Genomic DNA, 24,378 nt, shown 5'->3' on the forward strand with positions numbered 1-24,378 from the left:
AGGAAAACGACAGTTAAGTCGTTATATAGAAACGTGGATGAGTATTAGTGCAGATGCACATGCCTAATGCACACATTAAGCCACACAAGCCACCAATTAAGCCACACAAACACACTTTTCCCTGCATGACCCGAGTGAGGTCAGTGTCAGTGGGTCACACTCCCAGAGCTCCAGCTCCTACGCTTTGGCAAAGCACATCATTTTTCCCTAATCGAACCCACCTGAATCAACTCATCTGCAAATTATCGAGTTCCTCCTTTACTGGCTCTGACGTGCTAGAGCAGAGAGAAATATCGAGAAGCGGAGTAGGAGCCTAAAAAAGAAGTTTTTTCTACCTTCACAAAGTTTTTATTTTTTTTTTATAATTGAACCCTGACACACTATTTATTACATAAAGAAGAAGGTGATGGAATATGATAGTACAGTAGTAGGTTTAGTGATGACCTGACACCCTGAGGTTTAGACACCCTGAGGGTGACTAGTTTGCACATAACAAAGTGTTTTAATCCTCTTACACCACATCCGTTTGCATACTGTCGCATTTTTATTTACCAGAGAGCAACAAACCATGCCATTTATATATTTATGGTTGTTTTTATAGCTATGTTAAATAGCTCTGTCTACGGAATGTTTTCTTACATTACAGTAGCTGTAAACAGCTGTTTGCTAACTTATTTTCTCTCTTGAAGTTTAGATAACTAATTCTTTTTTCAACTGTCTATTAACTCAAGTTTGACTCTTGGACATTTCCGACTGGATTCGATTCAATAGCACTAAAGGTTTTGAGTAATGTCAAAGCGATAATCTTTTCTCCCTGTTAATCTGTTAAACCAATCCAGTAGGCGGCGATGATGCACCAACTGCACTTAATCTCAAAAGAAGAAGAAACGATACGCTCTCGAAATGCGAGTATGTGTGCAATATGCACGCGAATAAAACATATTTTTTAAAATGTGAATTGAAAAATACTTAAAACCACCAAAAGATCAATTCAATTGCACAATCGATTAAATCACATATCTTTGTTTGTAATTAATGTGAAGACTTTATTTATAACAAACAGAAATTTACTTCTAAACTGATACAAATGCTAAGTTTTTATTTTACTTTCTTGCAGGTGAGTAGTATAGTATAAAACTTAAAAAGATAAAGAAATATGTATTTATTAGCTAAAAAAAAAATTATGCATTTACAGCAATGCATTTACAGCGCCTGATTCATTCATCCTTAGTGACCGCCTGGTCAGCAATGTGGTAATTTATTATAAGCAATTAGGTTGTTTAAATAATTTTTTTGAAATAGAACAAACAGAATTGTTTAGAAAAATATCATGGCCAGATAAAAAGATTTTTAAGAAAACTCTTGGTACATATCTCACTCACTCATCATATATAAAAGGCTTTATCCTGTACACATCCTCATGGGAGCATGGAGCCTATCCCAGGAGACTTAGGGCACACTACGTCGATTTAAGAACGGCAATGTCTTTTGGACTGTAGGAAGAAACCGGAATACTCAGAGGAAACCCACCATGCACAGAGAGAACATGCAAACTCAACACACACAGACCCGAGGCGGGAATCGAACCTGCACCAACATGCCAACGTGCCACTCTTTACATATCTCTCTTAAAAAATACAAATAAAAAGCCACGTCTACAGTACTTTGAGTTTAAATTCAGTGTTCCTCTCCTATATTTCAATATTTATCCCTTACTCCAGGATGAATGACTTCCATTACACCGTCTTGACTACTGCGACTCATGACTCATGACTTTCACCTCTCTCGCTCTCTCTTTCCCTCCCTGTAGCTTTGTTGTGTGTTTCAGTCTTTTTCAATTTGAAGACTGACTTATTGGCTCGACACTTGCATTAGTAATCCTGCCAAAGCATTGATCATTCCAACACATATGCTTTCAATATAAAGAGAAATAAAGAGAATCCCCCTCGATCGCCCTCGCTATCTCTCTCTCCCTCTCACACACTTTCCCTCTCTTTTCCTCGCTCGTTACTTTTTTTTCTTCCTCGTTCTGTTTTCTCCTCCGTGCGTCCTATTATGGAAATCTCTCTCCGACTCTTTTGGCGGAGCTTCAAGCCTCTAAATACGCCGCAAACGCTTCTCCGTAGACCGTCTGGTTTTGTCTGTGCTTTAGCGCTGATGTTTATCACTCTTTGTCCTCCTGCCTGGCTTTGATCTCCTTGATTTTTTTCCCTTTCCCCTGCTCCTGCACGCATCAGATGTGTGTAGATCTAGTTCGGCAAAAAAACATCGAAAAGCTGAATGAAAATTCAGTTTAAAGCAGTGTACCGTTTAATAGGATACTATTTATAGCAGTTATTTATATGGAGTGTGATTTATTATTGTGCAAGTGGTCGACAGATTTGTAGGCCACGCCTTTGACGGCTTTAAAGGTGTGAGGGAAACCCGTGTGTTTAGGAACCGCCCTTGTGCTCAAGATTTTAGCTGTTAATCGGCTTAAAGGACACACATACACACACACACACATGCCGCACGTGTGTATGTTAGCTGCATGCATCAACAGGGAAGAACATTCGTTTTCGGTTCTCGGGAGACCGTGCTTTGTGGTGTGTGTCGATTTACCCTTCCAGTGTGCATGTGGAATTGGCTGCAATAACAATGTAAATGAGAAACATTTGCGTTCAGCCATATGCGGTTCTGCGCGAGTATGACATCCGTTTGTAATGTATGCTACTGACTGCAGGTCCCGAGGTCACCGAATAACGCACAGCGTGTGTTAGGAGCGTGGACTTTATGTTTTCTTTCCCATTTTAGAGATATTCTATCCTCAAGAAATAAAGAGTAAAATAAAGCCTTCACTCACACACATGCTGTATAACCTTTTAGTAAGCCTTAGTCCAAGACAGTATGGTGTGGATCAAATCCTCAATCCCAGATGTTGTCGTCATGATGGTGCCGAAACCGCTTCGTCTTTAAATTCATCTTTCAGGTAGCAGCGGTTGCCAAATCTGCCACATGTACCTTTTAATTTGTTCAGTCAAAGTGACTGGACGTCAGTTTATCTCAGGCGGTTTCTTGTTTAAGTTTTTATTAAAAATAAAAATATTTATATTTATTAAAATCATTGATGGGTTTTAAGTTATAAAAGGTTAAAAATTGGCTGATCATCTGGGACATAATTTCTTCTATTCAAAATTTCCCTTCTATTCAAAATTTTTTCACAGCCTACGTGCCAGTTTTTTGGAGTCGCGGCGTCGTGTTTGTATGTGTGTTGAGGCTTTTGCCACTTGTACGTGCATTACATTCGTTTCTGTGTCTCACATTGATTGGCTCTGTCGAGTGTCATGACCAGTATAGCCGTGTATGTCCCTCACCTCAAGGGAAAAAGCGCTATGGTGCAGGTTTAACTTCGGGCAAATACCGAAGGACTGGCAACGTTTTATTACATTCTGTTTAGTCAGTTTTGCGTGATGCGGTGACAAAAGCTGGACATACAGACATACAGACGGAAAATTTTGAGACTGTTTTCTGGTCCTTCAGTGATTGCGAGTCCGATTCCCGGGTGATGCTATAACCTCTCGCAGCCGGAGGTCTACAGAGAGCTGATTGGCTGAGCTCTTTCAGAGGGTAGGAATGAGAGGTACTTAGTGCTCCCACATTAATCTACAGCCAATCAGGGGCGTCTGTGAGCTCACGCAAGCAGAAGGAGCGGATAGCGCTGTCCTCCGAGTGTGTTACGCCGCCCCTAACAGTGCGAGCAGTTCGAAAAAAGATGTGGTCCGTTCAGAGGAAATTGGTGATAGTCTTAGGCTCTCCCGACTGAGTGGTAGTAGTAGCCTTAATGTGGGAGCCCCCTAGTGACGGGGGAATTGGCCACGACTAAATTAGGGAGAAAATCAGGGAAAAATCCAAAAAAGAGAAAGAGCGAGTTTTCAGACAATACTTTTCTTTATATAGGTTTCCCAGCTATCAGGTCTGCTTCTGCTTTACCACGCAGTTTAGCAACAAACTCTAATGTGTGTGTTTGTGGAAAGACGAGAGCAGCACGTCCAACGCTGAGCGCAAAGAGAACAAGAACGAGAATAATTAAGAGAGAGGTTGTACAGCAGGAAATTCTAGGAAACACATCAAAGAATTTTTTATAAAAAATATATATATATATATGTTATTAACATATAGGATATTAAGGTTAATAGTGAAATAAGTGTGAGGCCCCTATATGCGAGTGTGTGTTACTTTATCCTTTCTTTCTGCAACACCAACCACTTGAGATTTAAACAGGAAACACACACTTGTGTATGAATGAAAGACAGAGTGTGTGTGTGCGTGCATGTGTGAGAGTGGTGGAGAGAGAGAGAGCACAATTAGAATGTCCTTGTAAATCGAGAACTTTATCATTTTACAATAGAAGGAAAAGTCATGTAATGAGAAGTAGGTATTAATATTGTCTCACACAGAGAAAGTAAGAGTGCGAGACAGAAAGAGAAAGAGAGAGAGAAAGAAAGAGAGAGAGAGAGACCAACTGCCAGCGCTCTTAAATATAATGTAGTGCTATGGAAATTGGCCTGGATTGAGATTAACATTGTTTCCAATGTAGGCCAGCATCTGACCTTGGAGAGAGAGTGTGTGTGTGTGTGTTCGTTGAAGGAGACGCACAAGTATAAGAATCTTTGTTTGTTTAGCCCTTGTGAGATCATTTGCCCGGTCCTCAGAAAACTGCATTTGTTTGTTTACTTGTTTGCGTTTGTTTCTAATCTCGCTGCGGACCTGCATGAGTCATGACTTTATTTGCAACCCATCATTAAACTCACAGATGCGATGAACTTCACGGGTGACGTCACGCGCCTTAATCACCTGCAAACTGGTTACACATTAGCTATGAAATGCTTATACCATTAATCTACGAAGTCCTACGACACCTCATGATTCGCGATAAATTGTCAAGACTTGTTTAGACCTGCTGTGATTGTGACATCTCAATTGTGTCTGCTTGAGACAAATCAAACATTAAACATTAGTGTTATTGAAATGAATATAATCGAATAAACAGTCTACTCATGAGTCTAGTCTAGGTTCAGCGACCTTATGTGGCAATAAAATGAAGTCAGCTGCAACCTGAATGTACTGAATGACCAGGTTATCACATCTATGGAGTTTTTCTTCCCTATTGGTACAGACATTTTCCAGGATTCAGATAGTTAAAGAGTGGCTCTGGGAGCACGAGGAATAATTTTCGCACAAGAACTGGGCAAATGAATGACATCTTGATAAAGAAAGTGACAACAGTGATATGGTCAGGAGAGGGTTAAAGGTAGAGGAGAGTATAAAGTGAGAAGGGAGGGGAAGGCGTGTGTGTGTGTGTGTGCGTGCGCGTGTTTTGGGGGGTAGTAGAGCTGGACTTGATAGACTCCAGATGTGGCTGTGAGATAAACTCAAGGCAAGGGGTTTATGCATATGTGTGTGTATGTGTGTGTGTGTGTGTGTGTGCGTGGGTGGAAGGGAGTGTGTTTGTGTTGCAGCCTGAATGCAATCGTGTCTTCAGGGCAGCTCAAAAAGCGACAGGCAGGATAGGGTCGAAGATAAAGTGACCGATCGTGCACGCCAAAGAAACAGAGGAGAAAAAAAGAGAGAGGGAGAGAAGACGAACTTGCTTAATTCTCGCCACATCCGTCAACCTCCAGCTGAACTGTTTTTTCGAATACTTGTTTTTATTTTATTTTTATCTTTTCGAGAGATTTTTTTTTATATGGTCTCTGTGCTTCCTTCCTTCTTGACTTTCCATTTATTTCCCTTTGACCTAGTTACTCAAGCATGTCTTTCCCTGTTTTTTTTTTTTTCAGCCACAGGGAGAATATTCAGGCTTCTCCATTCATCCATTAATATTTTATACATGCTGGGTTATGTTCCTGCCCAGATGTTTCTTCTTGGTTGTACTGGTGTGTCTGAGCTGTATCCAGCTGTCTACTCAGTTCATATACAGAAACTTCGCAGATCACTGATCCTATTTATGGAAGTTATTATTTTCTTAATAGGTTTGGAAGTTTGCTCAAGACGTTTCCCCGAACCATAATACACACTAAACAGCGCACTTTAGCGGTTAGGTATGGGAATAAAGTTATGGCGGTACACAGAATGATGCAATCAATGTAGAAATGATATGCAATTATTCTTAAACACACACATGCTCATGCAAAGGTCCGGGAAATCTGACCTTGTGGCGAGAAATAAAAGCTAAAAAAGTTAAATAAAATACAACACAGTTTGAAAGCATCAGGGAATAAAAGTAAAGTTCTGCTTGTCTTAAATAAGGAGTTCCTCAAGGCTCTATATTTGGTCTGTTTTTGTTTGTTTTTAAAAAGGTGAATCTTTGAATAATTAGCAACTTTTAATGGCATATCTAGAATATAAATGAGCAGGATATTAAAGTATGTATGTTTGAGATCTGTTAAATAATAAACACAGTAATGTGCAAAAGTGTTGAGTGCTTTTTAGTATAAACTTTCCTTTTTTAAATTATTATTATTATTATTATTGCAGGACTTTATTATTGTGTTAGTACAAAAACATTTTCGATTTTTAAACATCAGGATTCCAAAACAAAATTAGAAGTTACAGAAAACAAACAAACAAAAAAACACTTTTCAGACAAATAAACAAAATAGAAGCTGCTGGGTTTTGCATGCAAAAAAAAGGAGCAGGTGCAACAGTCAAAGTCTTCTTCCAAGAAGAATCGTGGTTGGTTCTGCAGAACGCTTAGTAAGACTTAGCAGCTAATTTCCGAATATAAAACTGAAGGGTCCTTAGAACGACATCACGATAATTACTGACTTTGTTTCATCAGTTACTGTTTACTGGAATTTTTATAGTTTTTTCTTGGAAAACCTCTTTGCTGTATAGCTTTTATTTCCATGTGCCTAAGACTTTAGCACAGCACTTTATATTAGTAACGACTTGTTTTTTCTTCTTGGCGTTAAACCACTGAATATGCTAGGAAGACGTCTAATCAAAATAACTAAAGAAAATACAATTTCTGACTTTTTTATCTTTTTTTCTTTTTTTGTATCTGAATGTGGCGGAGGAATGGAAAATTACAGCATGAACTGGGATAGAAATCGGATCGCTGCAATTTCCGTTGTCGAAATGGGAAATATAGCTTCATGCTGCATAATAATCAAAGTTGCATTTATATATCTAAACATCCTGCCCAGATCATATGAGCTGATGTTATTTTCATTTTATGGACTAGCATTAGAACTGCCTAAGCTACTCTGTCATGTCTCGTATTCAACGGAGTTACGTTGCCAGATGTGTTTTCGTTGCTTAGCTTTTGTCATTGTGTTTATGCTTTTAGGAACTAGCTAGCAGGCGAAAAAGAAAAAATAAGCTTCGGCTCCATTTGAAAGAAAATCAAAACCTGGGATTTATTTATTTTCTACATTTGGAACTTAAAAGTACGATGAACAAAAGGGCATCAATGAAAAGAGCTTTACTGGAAATAGTCTAGCTGAGAACTTTTTTTTTTAATCTGAGGTCAATGTGAAAGAAGAAAAAAAGCGAATAGAAATGATTAACCATAACTTTAATACTCAACTAATTACTCGTTTTCTATTGAAAAAGTTACGCTTCTGTTAGCCCGTGGCAGATTTGACTGATTGGCTGTAAATTATGTAAATAATTGCAGACGGATGACGAAGGCAGGAAACGATCTGGCAAAACACGGGGCGAGGGTTTGAGTATGGAGTAGATTTGAGGTGCAGAGGTATAAGGACCCCATTGTGTGTGTGGGTGTGTGTGGTGTGGTGTGTGTGTGTGCAGTCTGTAATGTTGGGCATGAGCGTTTTTTGGCTCCTGAGAGCCTCCCCTGTTCGGCTTGCACGGGAAAAGCTGAGTGGAAAAAAAAAATACGAGGGAAAGGAAACTGTAAAAATAAACGAGTGAGGGGCTCTGCACAGACAGGAAATGACACGCGGCACAAAAATGGCCTCTGCCGGCCTCACACACACATACACACACACACACACACACACACACACACACACACACACACACACACACACACAGACAGAAACACAATGCAATGCATTTTCACAATCAGTACATCCAGTATTAGATTAGCTAATGTATTTTTAATATGTGTGTATTCATTCCACTAACAGCTGTGAAAATGTGAACACATCAATCTACACACACATATACACACAAGCATCCTCTCTCACTGTCTCTCACTCTCACTCACTCCCTATCCTTTACTCCAGGAGCATATATAGGACAAGACCTGAAGCAGGCAACCCCTTAATGACCCTTTAGCTCTTTCCCTCTCATGTTCTTCTCTGTCTTTTCTCCTTCCAGGCCCCAGGTGCATAGAGAGTCATGAGTCCTTCAAGAACAAATAAGAGTAACTGCACAAATGGACATATATCCCAGAAGGACACACACAAACACATACACACACACATCCTCCATCGTCGCAAACTGAATAGACTAGCATGGAGGGATTCGACAATAGCTGTGCTGGGTCGGGCCTCGGCATTCCGCTCTGCTGCCGTCCAATCACAGAGCACACGGGGAAGTAGAGCAGAAAGCAAAGCACACTCTGGGAACAATGGGTCACTGGTGGATTGATGTGCATCAATCTAAAGATGAGAGTCCTCGCAGGCATGGAGAGCTGCCTTTGTGGTACTGAATCGTTGCAGTGAGATTCCAGTTAGACTCGGAGTGATATCCAGCATCAGAGTCCTGATTAGACTGGAACTAATGTTTTATTTTTTCAGAACTGATAAATCATTAATCATGACTGAATATCTGTTGACTAAATGTGATATAATGTTACAGGCGTTTAAGGCAGAGCGTGTGAACATCATGAGGCGCTACTGTGTGTGCCTCAGACTCATAAACAAGCTTCTGACTGTAACTGCTGGTCTCGTGCTGATTAGTTCAGCTCCACCCGCTGACACTCCTAATGAACGCAAACTCATTACACACTGGCTTTCATGCTAACTGATACACTCACGCGTTACATTCAGCTATAAAAACAACAAAATCCACACACTGGCAAAACTATAAAATCACAGCAAAACTATATAAACAGAACAAAACTATATAAACAAAACGGCAAAACTATAAAATCACAACAAAACTATATAAACAGAACAAAACTATATAAACAGAACAAAACTATATAAACAAAACGGCAAAACTATAAAATCACAACAAAACTATATAAACATTCTGGCAAACTTATAACATCACAATAAAACTATAAAATCACAATAAAACTATACAAACAGAACAGCAAAACTGTAAAAACACAACAAAATAAATAATCCAGCAACTGAAATAAAAACACAACAAAACAAATAACTCAACAACAAAACTATAAAATGACAAAAAACAAACAAACAAACAAACAAAAAGCAAAACTAAAACACAGCAGTGGAATAAAAACATTTTTTTAAAAGCAACAACAGAGCTATAAAATAATAACAGAACTAAAAACAAGAAAAACTAAACAGCAAAACTATAAAATGACAAAACATCAAACCTTAAAATAACAACAAAACTAAGAACACAATGGTAAAATAAAAAAGACAACAACAAAAATAGACACAACATCAAAAACTAAGAACTAAAACACAACAAAATGTAATAAAACAACAAAACTACTGTATACAATTACAACCACAAAACCAAAAACATTGTGCTGCTCAAATCACACAGTCTATTCATTAACACAAATATGAGAGTATACACACTTATGAGTCTAGAGTGTGTGTGTGTGTGTGTGTGTGTGTGTGTGTTTGTGTGTGCGCATTGTGTAAAATTCATGTTTCATGTGGAGAGGAAGTGCAGCCGAATCGATTTCGCACAGCGCTCGCTCAGTTCGCAGACCCTCATGTCATCGGGGTACTTGAAAGCTTTTTAGGTGCTTACTAGACCCTGATACAGAGAATATGGTGTGTGTGTGTGTGTGTGTGTGTGTGTGTGTGTACTCACTCTCTTCCACATTACCTATCTCAGTGAAAAGAGGGTGGATGTGTGTGCATCGCTGTTGATCTTCACACAGAGAGCGTCCGCTGCTCTGACCTTTGGGCTTAGACGGGTTTGAGCGTGATCGCAAGTGTGTGTGTGTGTGTGTGTGTGTGTGTGTGTGGGTGTGTGGGTGTGAGGAGTAGGAAAGAGTGGGTAGTGTACTGTATCTCCTTTCATCACATCGCTAATGAGGACTGGAACACGCCAGCCAGGAAACAGCTATTGTTCCATATGAGTGCAGCTACTAATACACACACACACACACACACACACACACACACTGATGAGCACCTACTCAGACACCTATAACATTCTGTCTCTCTCTTTCTCTCTCCCTTACACACACACACACACACACACACACACAATTCTCCTGCTCATGACTTTCATGCAAGGCCATGCATTTAGTGACCAGAATCCTAACCTACTTTGACCTTCACACTCTCAGTTTCTCTCCACTTTTCGCCGTATCTGTCTCTTGTCTTTCTCATTTCTTTGTCTCTCTTGTCTCCTTCTTGTTAGTCTTTTATTTTATTTTGCCTTTTCTCTCTCCTCTGTCCTCTATGTCCGTTTCATAAATTCTACGCTATCTTTCTCTTTGTCTCCTTTGTTACTCTTATCCCTCTTATTTTATCTCTTCTTTGTCTCTTCTATCTTTCTTTTTCATTGTATTCTTTTTTCTTCCTCTTGTCACTTTGTTTTTTTCTTAGAGGATTTTTTCTTATTCCTCTTTCTGTCTCATCTCCTAGTCGCTTTAATTTCTGGTTTACCTCACCTTGTGTCTCTTGCGTGTCTCTTTGTTCTCCTTTTTTCTAATTCTTTCCTGCCTTCTGGCTCATCGCTCATCTTTCTCTTGAGGTTTTATCACTCTTGTCTTTCTTATTTCTTTATTTTTTTATTTCATTTGTCTCATTTGTTCTCATCTTTATTTCACCTTCTCTCCGTCTTTTTCCCCTTTTTTTGTCTCTATTTTGCCTTGTCTTGTGTCTCTTTTTTCTTATCTCACTTGTTTTTACTCCCTTATTTCCTTGTCTCTCTCTCTTTTTTCAGAATCTCTCTTTATGTCTTTTTAATATCTTGTTTATCTTTCTCTCTCTTTCTCTCTCTCTTTCTCTCTCTGTGTCTATCTTATCTCTTTTACTGTGTCTCTCTCGTCCCCCTCATCTCCTTTTTTCCTCTTTGTCTTTCTAAGTTTCTCATATCTCTGTCCTATCTTTCATTTTGTCTTTTCAATACTTTTGTCTCTCTTATTTCTTTAGATTTTTTTGACTTTTTTTATCTGTCTTGTCACTCTTTCACCTTGTCTCCCTTTTGTCCATCTATTATCTTTTTCTTGTCTTGCATTACGTCTCTCTCTCTCTTTAGTGCTGATCTTTCTCCCTCTTGTCCCTCTCTCATGCTCATTTAACACTCTTTGCCACCTTTCGCCAGTCGCTCTTAAAGCTCACACCACAACACACTGATATGAAAGCTTGCACTTTAGCATAACATTGTGGTGTAAATAACTTTGTGCAGCTACGTGATTCATCTCCTGTCAGTAGCAACTGTGACAGTAGCAATCTGTTATTCATGAATTGGCAGGGAATCAAGCATTATCAGTGGTAGGAGCAAATTATTGACTAGGTTTGTTTAAAATTGTAACAAAATTGTGCTACTAACAGAATATGCAAATTGTATCGTGTTAATACAGTAACTGGCAGTCTCTGGATAGGAAAGGGAATCGCTCGGGACGATCCAATACAATATTTCCACGATACCTGGGTGCCGAAATACGAAATACCTTGAGTGGAAATTACGAGCAGACAAACCGAGCCGAACTGAACAACGGCTAAGTTACGCTGTACATGCGGGAGCCGTTCAAAACTTGTTTTTTTTTTTTTTGCATTTTCTGTAAGATTTAGTATAGACGTAGCACCATGGGTCACACGAATGTTAGCAAGGACGGTAGCATGAAGAAAAGGGAGCCGTTTTCAGATTTGTTTTTAAAAATAAATCATAAAGTATGAGGTTTAATGCTATTCATTTCATATTTTACTTTATTTACATGTCTTTTCTAAATGTTTTTATTGTTTTTATTTGCAAAAATATCATTATGGTGTTGGAAATTGGTAAGATTTGTAATATTTTTTGGGTGGCTGGAACAGATTATCTGCATTTACATTATTTCCTATGGGAAAATGCGTTTCACAATACAAAATTTCACCTTAAGAACTTGCCTATGGAACAGATAATGCTGAGGTACTTAGTATCGAGGTATCAAGGTTTATATGTGGTGTAAAATTCATAGATTTCATCATTTCCAAAGAATTCGATGAATATAATTTTTGTGCTTCAGTTTTTAGAAAATGTGACATCATGCCACATAGCATAATTAACATGCAGGGTTTCATTGTTATTCTTTAATGGCTAATTATTTATTTTGGAAACCCTATATTTTTTTCTTTACCATCTTGTTTTAATTTATCACTGCCAGTATTTCCATTATTTTTATTAATACTTTTTTTCCTGTGCAGTACAATGATTTTGCATATGACAAAACATTAATTAAATATCAAACACAACATGGAATAAAGAGATAGACATGCTAGATAGAAAGTTTTTTCCTTGTAGTGACCCATTATGTTGGCTTATTACTGATAAAATGGCACATTTTCTCTTGGCATCTACTCTGTAATGGTCAGAGCTTCAGTGAATAGATATTGCTAGGCTAGTTGTGTTTCATCCATTGAAGTCAGTGTCACTAAGCTGTGGTTGGCCACAATGAGCTATGACTTTACGCCAGCGGCCATTGCTGTACTGGGGGAAGTTACAGTACATTGTTGAGGACCACAACTAGTTGGGCAATTTGGAAATGCCAGACAACCAACAACACATGTCTTTTTAGTGTGTGTGGGAGGAACGGAGTACCCAGTGGGAACCCACCAAGTCCCGACGTGCACGAACACTGGCTGGATGTGGGACCCCCAACCCCCAAGGGTGTGAGGCAACATTAGTAATCACTTAGTCGCCATACAGTAAAGTGTAGTATTTCAGGTCGTTTTTGGTCTTTCGCAAGACCTCAACTGCTGATTACAGCTGCTTGTTTATTTGACATGTGATTTGATTGCTCCATCTCATCTTATAGATGGAATTTTTTGGACTCGCATAAATCCCAAGATCCAACGATGCAATTTTTCATCTCAGTAGGTCTGAAAATCCTGTGGTCAGGATATGAGAACATTGTGATACGCAGCCAAGATTTGAGGCTATGCATTCTTTGACACGTATCAGATTTAAAGTAACCACGCTGGTCAAATAATCAAAAATAGCTGACTCAAGTGAACATTCGTGTAACAGTATGGAGACAGATGAATGCCTGAGGTTTTCCACATAGGATTTCGTGCTCAGAAATAGTGGTATCGTGTTTTTACTTGTAGATAAGATGCAATCAGTGGCTTTTGTCCTGAAGAGCCAATGCATATTAGAAAGAGGGGTATTCAATCAGTCCCCTTTCTATTGAGTTTAGCGCCAGTGAAGGTTGGAAGCCTCTCGTTTGGAAGCTTTGGTACATTTCTAAAGGGAATCGTCACTCGTGGAACAGACCTGGCTCTTAATTTGCGTCATACAAGAGGAAGCTGTTACAAAGCATCAGCTGACCTCCATCATTCTCCCAATTCCCACCTGGCTAATAAATATCATGGCAAAAGTTCCAAAGGTTAATTTAGAGGCCAATAGTCTGTTTGTGTTCAGGGGGTCGGACTGATAAGTGTTTCAGCACATGGCTGTGGGTTAAATTAGAGGACAGGAAAAGGTGGAGGGGGGCTAGAGATTCGGCATGAAACTGTATCTTCAAAGTTTGTTTAAAAAAATGGATATTTATGGCTTGGCTGAGAATGGAGAAAGTTCATGTGGGAATTGTCTTTTTTAAAGTACCTTCAAGTACAGCATTTTTCTCGTTGTGAAGTGTTTTCTTCCAAGATCTGCTTCTTTTTACAATTAAATGATCAGGTTTTGTGCCTCGTTTGTTGTCGGACTATCTGAAACGTTTGCAAAGTTTGGGGGAAAAAAAGGGTTGGAGTTATGATGGAGGTTGTGTTTAGTGTTCTGTAATGATGATGTTAAAATATCTTTGTATATATTGATTGAATATATTGAACTGTAGCCTGTAGGGTTTGAGATGGAAAAAAAATTATTCAGTGGTGTATCGGGATTCTTTTTTGTGGCAGTTTATGTATCGTCAGACTGACTGTAATTTATTTATTTTTATTATTTATATGTTATTCATTTCAGTTAGCAAAATGTTGCCATTTCACAATGGTCTTTTTTTGAAGTCATAACAAAATAATATTAACAAATGTGGATATTTATAAAATCGCAACACAGATCGAATCAGCACCTAGATATCGTGACCATATCATATCGGGTGCTCCCTGCTGGTCCATCCCTACTTAAGGGACAGATTAAAGTTCTGCCCCAGTGACTATTTTAATTTCCTGGCACTTTTTTTTATCTCTCCCTCATATTTGGAACTTGCAATAAGTGTTTTCTAGTCACTAAAAGCATTGCACAATATGTCTTTCCAAATTTTCCATTTGTCCTGAACCTTTTGTATCTTCTGATTTTCTGATTCACAATTTGTCTTTGCAGGGATCTGAAGAGTAATCTGATCAGCACCATCATGCCAGGAGCTTTTCAGGGTCTAACAGCACTGAGAAAACTGTAAGTTTTGACTGCAAGTCTTCATTTTCTTTACTAATCGTGTATAATGATGTATGCAGAGAAAGAAATTGATATTAATGGAAGCAAGAAAATACAATATCGCAGTTTGAGAAAGAATACAACGTATGGAGAATAATAAAAGACTCAGTGGTGTGGTGCAGTTGTTCTCCCAAAGTGTTATTTTTTCTAACTGATGAAAATAACTTTTTTTTTTTTAACTGATGTGAACTCACTGGCTTCTGAAACCAGCCATCGGTTGTGTGGTTTAACGGGTTAATTGAATCAATGAGTAAGTTTTTGATTAAGAATCGATTCCCCAAGTGTTTCTTAAGCCATCCGTAGATGGAAGCCCATAGAGAGCAAATTGGCCACGCTTGTTTGTTCGCTGGGGGGAACGATGGCACACTCACACCCACTTAGCAATCATAGTGACACTAGCCAGTAGTCATGGCCGTCGTGAGCTCACACAAATGGAAGGGATCGTGGTGCTGTCCTCCAAGTGGGAACTTTTTAATGTGTGTGAGATTCATTTGGTGGCTTCTTGTGCGTCAGAGTTGTGTGTTAATACTATGGTTATACTAATAACCATAATAATATCCCTGGTTTGGTGGCTATTGCTGATTGAAACTTCAATGCACTTTTTTTAGTTTTGGCCTGGAGATTCTAGCTTTGTACCTTAAGACCTTTAAACAATCAATAACACACGTTACAAAGTGATTTAATGCTTAATAAATACTTTAACAGTTTTAATTCTTCCAAAGCTGCAGAAAACAGCTGCTTGAGAAAAATCAGACAATAATTACTAGTGTTACTAATAATTAGTAATTAAAACTGTTATAATTTATGTTATATTTATGCTATAAACCGTCATCTCAGCATTTTTTTCAGGTTTGATTTTCTAAAGGCTTTAGCTCTTGGTACTTTAGTAAATGTTAAATAACCTCTTCTAATGTACAGTTTTTTTCTAAATCCATTTAGGTGGAGTTTTCTGCGATATATGTCCTTATATAAGTTTTTACAGAAAAAATGAAATATTAAACCGAGCACTTTAGTATAAACTTCTGATTTGCCTTGATCTTGTTTGTATCACTGTTAATAATTATAATAATAATAATAATAATAATAATCCTGAGAATGAAATCTGTATGGCACACACTATCTCTAAACTCTCAGCCAACTGCTGAGGGAACCACAGAAGCCTGCAGAGGATTCTGGGACGGCTCTGGAAATGACTGTACGAATGCGCTGGCCTCATGTTGCGTTTTAGAGCGATCGCAAGCTGCAGTCACAGTGTGGGCTTTTCTCCAGACACCAATGGGAGTTTATTTTATTCAGAGGAAATAGTTTGGTCAGGAATCTCAAATGGGGCTGCACAGAAACGATGTCACAGATGATAGTGCTTCTTTTAACAGGAAGTGACCGATCCCGAATACCAGTGAAACTCTGAGGTCCTGGGTAAGGCAGAGTTTTCTTCAAGTACAGTCATTAACAGACTCATTATATACTTTCACTCCCTTTCTTTGCCTCCCTTTTTCCTCTCTTTTGTCAGTGTTGGATCAGCAGGCTTGCCTAAATAAACAGGCAGAGTTAGGGGGGCAGGTACCGGACAGATCACTTGAAGTAGTAGCAAACGGACATGAGGACACGAGTCAAAGTTGACACGAGTGAAAGCAGAGTCTGTGCTATTCTGTACTCTTTAATGGGCTCCTGTCTCATTTTGTTTGGGTTAGGTTATGATGAGTTTATATTAGCTTGTATATCTCATATATTGCTTTTCTTCCAAGCCTTTTAAAGGCCATTTCCAGTATGTGCTTCCAAGCAACTAACAAACCGAAAAGGTTTCGAACGTAATGGTGACCCCGCGAAGCGCTGGGTCTCGGTTTGGCCGGCTCGCCGTTCTCGATTGCTCAACGTGTATCCCGTTTGTTCCTGTTTACAGTGACCTGTCCAACAACCGGATCGGCTGCCTGACTCCAGATATGTTCCAGGGACTCACCAACCTCACCAAACTGTACGCTGCCGAACTTTCATAGCAAAATTTATTGATGGTCTGAGACTTTCTGACTGCAGATAGCCTGGAGCTGTGCAGTTGGGAACGATGTCTACATTCCTGAGGCACTGTGTTTGTGTTTCAGGAACATTTCAGGAAACATCTTCTCGTCGCTGGAACCAAACATCTTCCAGGAGCTTCCCTCGCTCAAGCTGGTGTGAGTAAAAGCGCAGCAGAAATCTAATTAAGATGTACTCTTGTACAAACACAAATATAAGACTAATATATTTCTGTTTTTAGATCTGTTTAGTGCTCCAGAAACTCAAAGTGGGTGTGGTCAGATTAAAAAATGTATATTATTGATATTAATTATTTAATATGAGCATAACTTCCAGATATGAAAACTGACACATGGTCTACATGCTGTGTAAATATTCACTCTGACAGTTCCTCAACCTCAGCTACATCTCTAAAACTCAACCAATCTCAATCCTGCTTGTGCTGGGTTCATTAGTTGCTTCTATTTGCCAAAACTGAAAGCCTGCAGAAGGTTTCGGCTTTCACAGCATTGTGGTCACATTAATTTGGCAACGTTATGGACGTTTTAAGGTTGTTTTTGAAAGATTTAATTCTTTGATGAAATGTCATCGGAACACCGTCGACTAAAGTTGAACGAATTCCCCTAATAAAAGGTTGCAAAAACAACTTTACACAAAACCAAGGGCCTATGGGATTTGATCTCCAGATGGTGTGGTGAGAGCATTGTGTGCTTACCGCTGAACCACTAGGGAATGTGATATTGATGCTAGTAAATGTGTGTACATAATGAGCACCAAAAAACAAAAAAAACAAGACAAAAGAAATTTACCAAAATGTTACAAAATGTTAAAAAGCAGCTAAAAGGGTAAAAACAAAAAACACTTATCATCTGAGACTGTGGATGTGGTCAGAAGTCGTGCGAATGGAAGTTTATCAGCATAAAAGCTTCAAATAAAAGCTTCTTGTGGATGTTGTATTCGCAATGTTGATTTGGATCGTTCGCTCATTCTGGCGCTCAAAAAACATCGTTGTCCTGAAACTTAACATCAGCGATAAGTTATTACAACTACATTATAACACTCATGCAACGTTACGGCTTATTTAAATTTAAATGAAATTTATCTAAAGTATTCTAGGATGACTTCTACCTGAGGAAAAAGAAAAAAGTTCATTTTGTTTCTTTATGAAAAGCTCACCTGTGGTAGTATAAAGGGCTGGGTGATATGATGATATTATACTGATATAATTGATATAAATTATTAAATAACTGATATAAATTCAGATACAGTACGTTTGCGATTGAGATGGTAAAATTTTGCTGTTCTTCTATAATCCTACAGGTGGTGCACTCTAAACTAGTCACACAACAGCAGGTAGCACAGCATTTCCTATATATGCTACAAGCTAATTATTTGTAAAAGTTAAAAAAATTTAAACAAAATCTAATACATTAAGTCACCTACATACAAACATTCTAGTTACGAATTTCTAAAATACGAACACGTGTTCCCGCATGTACAGTTGCGGATGTTAGATCACATGTCCGGCCTATACTGTCATGTGCGTGCAGCGCGTATCCCAGGATGTCTGGTGTTGTGCGCTAAAACAACCTCCTGCCACTGATTGCCCCCATCACACAATCGCTATCTTTAAAACAAAGTGATGGTGTTTCTTTGTGATGGTGTTCAGTAACTGAGCGTAGGGTAGGGAACACAGTCGCTAACGCTTTTAATAATAATAATAATAGTAATAATAATATTAATTTTTATTTATATAGCGCCTTTCCAGAGCTCAAACAGGTGGATTCAGGTGCAACATTCGGAAAACAAGTGAGTTTTGAGTAAAGATTTAAATATGGAGATGTTGTTAACAGAACGGAGTGTGGTAGAGTTTGGGAGCAATAACACTGAACTGAACTGGAGCGTTTAAAAGAAAAGGTACGTCGACTTTTATTTTAAGATAGCGCTTGTGTTATGGAGGCAATACGTGGTGGGGGGACATTTTGGAGCATAACTCCTGAAGCAAGCGTAAAAGCAGGAAAGCAACAACTAAGAAAACACCAAGCAATAACGATGGAGACCAAAGTGAAAATAATTCACATTATTTGAATGGAGCGAAGTGAAAAGATGGCATACGTTCTTTTAACATGAATATTTCAACTATCGGCACAATTCTAAACAGCACTGTACTGTAATATACCGTGTATAGCCAATTGTGTTAGTATCCTAGTACCTAGACAGTCTTTGTTGGACTTACAAACAAATTCGACTTACAAACGAGTTTTGGGAACAGAACTCATTTGTATGTAGGGGACTTTCAGTATAAGAATCGAGATATTTACAAAATTCTGATACGTATAGAATCACAATACAAATCGGCACTGAGGCATGATGGTATCTTATTGATTTCGCTTTCTTTTTTTTTGTATTTTTTTAATTGCAAACTATCTAAAAGTAATAAAAAAATTTAGCATTTTAAAAACTTTTATTTAACTGAATGTTGTTTTATTTTTATATTTTTATAATTGTATTATTTACATTTTTTTCGTTAGTAATTTTTTTAAATAATAAACTTAAATTTTTTAAATGTTACGTATAAAAGTAAGTCTGTTTTTGCATAAATTAAATAATGTATTATAAACCTGTTTTTTTTTTTTTTTGTATTGCTGGGTAATTATTCATAAACCTGAATTTAACGTGATACAGATCGTATATATAGCAGGAACTATATCAAGCCTCATATATTTTTGTCATATCGCCCACTATTAGTAGTATTACAGTACAACCCTTGCACGTGTATGTGTGTGTCAGTGTAATGATATTAATCCCCATCTGAGGTTAAATCCGTGTAAGTGGAAGGCTTGATCTTTGTCAGGTATTCCGGGGTAAATCCTATAATGTGGTCATGTAGGATATGATATATATCAAGCTTAATCTTTTGGCGGTTTTACAGTGAAAGCGGAGACTCAAGGACCACAGACATGATATATTATTCTATAACCCCTCTCTTAGTCGGGAGGTCACCAGGGAACAATGAAGAATTTATTTATCTAGCATGTGTGCAGAAGAGAATGTATTTACGACCCTTTATATTTACGTCATAAGTCGTATTTTATTATTGAACCTTGTGATCTGTTTATTATTGCACGTCCCCGTGCGCCACTTTTGGTTTTATTTTGCTAAATATTTTTAAAACAGCCATATATTTTATTAATATCTGAGTCATTAGAATAAATATAAGAATACTATTCATGGAGTATTTTTGGAGGGGATAAAAAGCTCCTGATGAGGGATGCTTCTGATGAAATCTCTGCAATATAAATATAAAAAGGTTAAAAAGTCATTTTTCTGTTCAACAGATCCTAAAACAAATATTGACTATATAAAGGATTAAGTTGCTTTTTCTACCCCGTTAGGAACTTTGACTCCGAGTTCCTGTCATGTGACTGCGCCCTCCAGTGGGTGCCGGGTTTCTTCCGCACGAGCTCAGCCAAACTCGGAGATGAGACGCTCTGCACGTACCCCCGAAGGTTCCAGAACAGGCCGCTGCGAGAACTAAAAGAAAGCGACCTGACCTGTGGTGAGAAACGCCATCCACATATTTTACCCTAAAATTGTTAACCGATCTGAAGATGACTGGAAAACAGAGGAAGTGTCAATTCACAGAAATTCCGTTGCCACTTTGAATAATTGTTTTCTTAGGATTGCTGAACTTTCTCCGTCTGGGTCGTATCCTCGCCGGAGCTCAGTTTAAAATCCCGCTCGCTCATTTTCCATAGCTGTCATTCCGTGCACATCTTTTGCCACTGGGGAACTGATTCATTTTCTCCGTTGCTTTTTGTCAGCCCGCATGTGATCCTTCTGTTGATCTCTCAGGTTTTTGTTTTTTGCCCCTTTTTTTTCACGGGGTCTGAGACCAGACTCCCTCCTGTTGTTATAATATCACCTCATGTCACCATTCTTTCCCTCTGCAATGTATAAAACATATTTGCATTGGCGAGCAGCAGATAGAGATGAATGCCTTTGAGTAATTCCGCTGTGGTTTCAGTGTTGTGAAAAAAAAAGCCCTGAAAGCCACTAAACATCTCCGATTCAGCCAGGCTCTTTCACAATCATCCTAAGGCGGATGAGCTATAATAGAGCATCAAAACATCCAAGGAAAATGATCAAGGAATTTTTTTGTTCACCGCATTTTCTCAGGAAATAAAAAATTGTAGGCAATTTTCCCTTAGCTATTACCTAAAGGGAATAAATAAACTGGCCTGAGTTGGACATGTTTTTAGATCACTGGCAAATATATTATATTTATATTTCCTGGATAAAGTACAAACTATATTTCTATTCATAAAAAACTTTATTGCTGCATTTTCCAGAAGGCCCATTGGAGCTGCACACTCTGTTTCTGCTACCTTCTCTGCGCCAAGTCGTGTTTAAGGGAGACAGGTTGCCCTTTCACTGTACTGCTGCCCGGGTGGACAAAATCACGGCCGTGCACTGGCGCCACAAAGGCCGAAGTGTCAGGAACAACCCTGAGAGTGGCGTTATTCTAGAGGAGAGTGTTCTACATGACTGTACTGTCATCACCAGGTATCCATACAGTGCGATTTAATTAAATTGATCAACACAACATTATGCACTGTAAGACATCTCTTTTTTTTTTTTATACAGCGAGCTGATCTTGTCGAATGTTCACGTTGATGCGAGCGGCGAGTGGGAGTGTGTGGTGACGACGGGACGAGGGAATGTCTCACGTAGCGTGGAGATCGTCGTTCTGGAAAACAGCGCCACATTCTGCCCTGAGCAAAGAGTGTCCAATAATAGAGGAGAGTTCAGGTGAGGTTGGAACACGCTAACGCCAAAGTATGATCACTCTACTAATAAACTATTATTAGGATTAATGTCTAAAAGGAGCTCTGACATGCTTCTATAGGTGGCCAAGAACCTTAGCTGGAATTACTTCATATCAGTACTGCCTGCAGCTGCGTTATCCATCCTTGGCTGGAGGGGGTGCTGTTGATCAGAAGAGAGCGTCTCGGCACTGCGATCGCTCTGGGCGCTGGCAGGAAGGAGACTACTCACAGTGCCTCTACACTAATGACATCACTAATGTCCTTCATACGTTCATGCTGGTAGGTTATCAACAAAGTGGTTTATAGATTTATTTAGTGCTGCACAATTAATCGAAATTGCCCTCAGGATCAATAGGCGATTCGTATCAACCTCAGGAGTATTACAAATAGAAAAGAAATGCAAAAAAAAACAAAACAGGAATGGTGTTTGCAAGCATTGCCATGTGTGCTAAGAAGGTAAAAGGACCAAGCATGGATCCTTGAGGTATACCAGTTGCAGAAGAATCAGGTGGTTCTTTTTATCAGTAAAAACTTGCTGGGGGTTTCGCAAAAAAAAAAGGTGAAAAAGTAAAAATACTGTATGTACTCTTGGAGTGTTACTCTTATGCGAAAGGAAAGAAAGAGACTACAATTTGAGGTTACTTTTTTTTTGTTTATTTTAACTTTTACTTTAGACTTTATCTCTGAATTCTGACTGTAATCTCAACTTTTTTTCAATCAGAATTCTGATTTCCTTTTTTTCTGATGACCAGAAAACATCTTGAATCAAACTGAATGCTACATAAAGTAAAAAAAAAAATCTTTGTGTTCTAGATGCCCATCAATGCCTCCAATGCCGTGACATTGGCACACCAGGTCAGGACATACACATTGGAGGCAGCAGGCTTCACAGACACCGTGGATGTTTTCTACGTCTCACAGATGATGGATAAATTCCACAATTATCTCGATCAGTCTCGTGAGGTTAGTAAAGTTCCCAGTTTCCAGCAGGTGACAGATATACTGCCGAATCTCTTATGGCCAAGTCTAAGGGTTATTAAGTCTTAATGTACTCTTTGGTGTTTCAGCTGTCAGAAGTGCTGGTGGAGATGGGCAGTAACCTGATGCAAGTGGATGATAAGATCTTGTTTCAGGCTCAGAAGGATCAGAAAGCATGCAGCACTGTGGTCTGCTCTCTGGAGACCTTAGCATGGCCACAGCTTCACCCGAATGCCCAGGATCTCTCCATGGTAGGTGATACTCTAGGATTCACATGGAGTTTCTGGGAAAGCAGCGTATCTGTAAAGGAAATAGTCATTGAGTTTATCCTCCCAGAATGCACTGCTGTGCAGCCTTAGGGCCAATTCACGCTAGTAGAACAATCGTGGCATTCATAAGCGACAAGTATGGGTCATGGCTTGACATATTAGGCTTGTTCTAGGGCAAATACTGCCGTAATAAGATAATGAGTCTAGTCACATCATAGAGAAGAAATAATGTTTAGAATGACATTGCATGGAATAAGGGTTTGTGCAAAAATGTTTTAAAAAAAGGTTTTTTAATGTTTTCTCACAGATATCTCAGAACATCGTGATGGAAGCTCACTTGATACGCCCCGCACACTTTACTGGTATGACCTGCACTGCCTATGAGAGACAAGATAGCTCTGGTGCCAGCGGCTTGGCCGTGATCGAATCTACCCAGGAGCAGCACTTACGGTTCCGCTGCACGACAGGAGCGCACAACATGTCTTTAAGCGCTTTCCCTTTAAAGGTGAGACAGAAATGAAAATAAATCTTTCGAAATCCTGGAGCGTAGCTATCTCTTAATTCTCATTTCTTTCTCTATTTTTCTTTTGTTTTTAAATAGAATGCTGTAGCACTTGCGTCGGTCTCTTTGCCGCCGTCCCTGTTTCCTCCAAACGCTCCCGCGGACTGTAAACTGCAGTTCGTAGCTTTCCGTACCGGTGGATTCTTCCCATTTATCGGAAACTTAAGCAGCGGAGCTCGTAGGAGGAGAGTGAACACGCCGGTTATCTATGTAGGCCTCGGTGAGCAACCCAGAATTTTTTGGCACGTTGATGAAAAAGTCAATCTATAATAATAATAACTTAACAACTGAAATCCTGTGAAACTGGTATATCACGTCGTTAAATTGTGTAAATGTGAAAAACTGGAAGAAAAAAAAAAACATTCAGTGATGCTTAAAATGCTAGCTGACATTAGTACTACCAATGCAACACCCCAGATGACCCAGAAATCACATCCAGTCTTTTGTCCTCTCGTAGACGGATGCACCATGTGGAACCAGTCAGCTCCCATCATCGTATCTCTGCGACACAAGTCATCGGGTAACGACCCGGTGGCTGCACACTGGAGTCTCCACGACCTCAAGCATAATGGGAGCTGGAGTACAGACGGCTGCCAGTTAGCGCACAGTGATGCTAGCATATCGACGCTACGCTGTACCGTACTCAGTAACTACGCGGTGCTACAGGTAGGTAATGCCAAAAGTACTGTACGGTACTATTGTTTAATCGTATAGCAGCAAAAAGATATCGGTATTTATGTTGTAATAATGCAAAAGCAGCAATGCACAACTTTTTTCCTGCGGTAAATCCTGTCTATCTAATGAGCGGCTCTGGCCTGTCTGCGAGAGACTCATTCCTTTAAATAGGGAGGACACATCTCCCATTACTAACAGATATTTAACACTACATACCTCTTATCCTGACACCAGGCGAGGGGTATTATATCTGACCTGGCTTTTGCATGTCTCTGGAAAGCTGCCTGACGTTGATTGAGTGAATCTTTAA

At 39.0% G+C, this 24,378-nt stretch overlaps 1 protein-coding gene across 1 annotated transcript in view; it reads left to right on the top strand.

Moving 5' to 3' along the window:
- The window catches only part of adgra2 (adhesion G protein-coupled receptor A2), a 61,413-nt gene that overhangs the window by 30,129 nt on the left and 6,906 nt on the right, over positions 1-24,378 (top strand). The window contains exons 3-14 of the mRNA XM_053503870.1: positions 14,635-14,706; positions 16,646-16,717; positions 16,842-16,913; positions 20,151-20,314; positions 21,108-21,321; positions 21,403-21,567; positions 21,665-21,863; positions 22,398-22,547; positions 22,652-22,813; positions 23,139-23,336; positions 23,433-23,613; positions 23,851-24,059. Of these exons, the coding sequence (XP_053359845.1) occupies positions 14,635-14,706; positions 16,646-16,717; positions 16,842-16,913; positions 20,151-20,314; positions 21,108-21,321; positions 21,403-21,567; positions 21,665-21,863; positions 22,398-22,547; positions 22,652-22,813; positions 23,139-23,336; positions 23,433-23,613; positions 23,851-24,059 (1,858 nt within the window). The remainder of the gene's footprint in view (positions 1-14,634; positions 14,707-16,645; positions 16,718-16,841; positions 16,914-20,150; positions 20,315-21,107; positions 21,322-21,402; positions 21,568-21,664; positions 21,864-22,397; positions 22,548-22,651; positions 22,814-23,138; positions 23,337-23,432; positions 23,614-23,850; positions 24,060-24,378) is intronic.

Source organism: Clarias gariepinus, chromosome 9 (genome assembly GCF_024256425.1).
Source record: "Clarias gariepinus isolate MV-2021 ecotype Netherlands chromosome 9, CGAR_prim_01v2, whole genome shotgun sequence".
Taxonomy (NCBI): Eukaryota; Metazoa; Chordata; class Actinopteri; order Siluriformes; family Clariidae; genus Clarias; species Clarias gariepinus.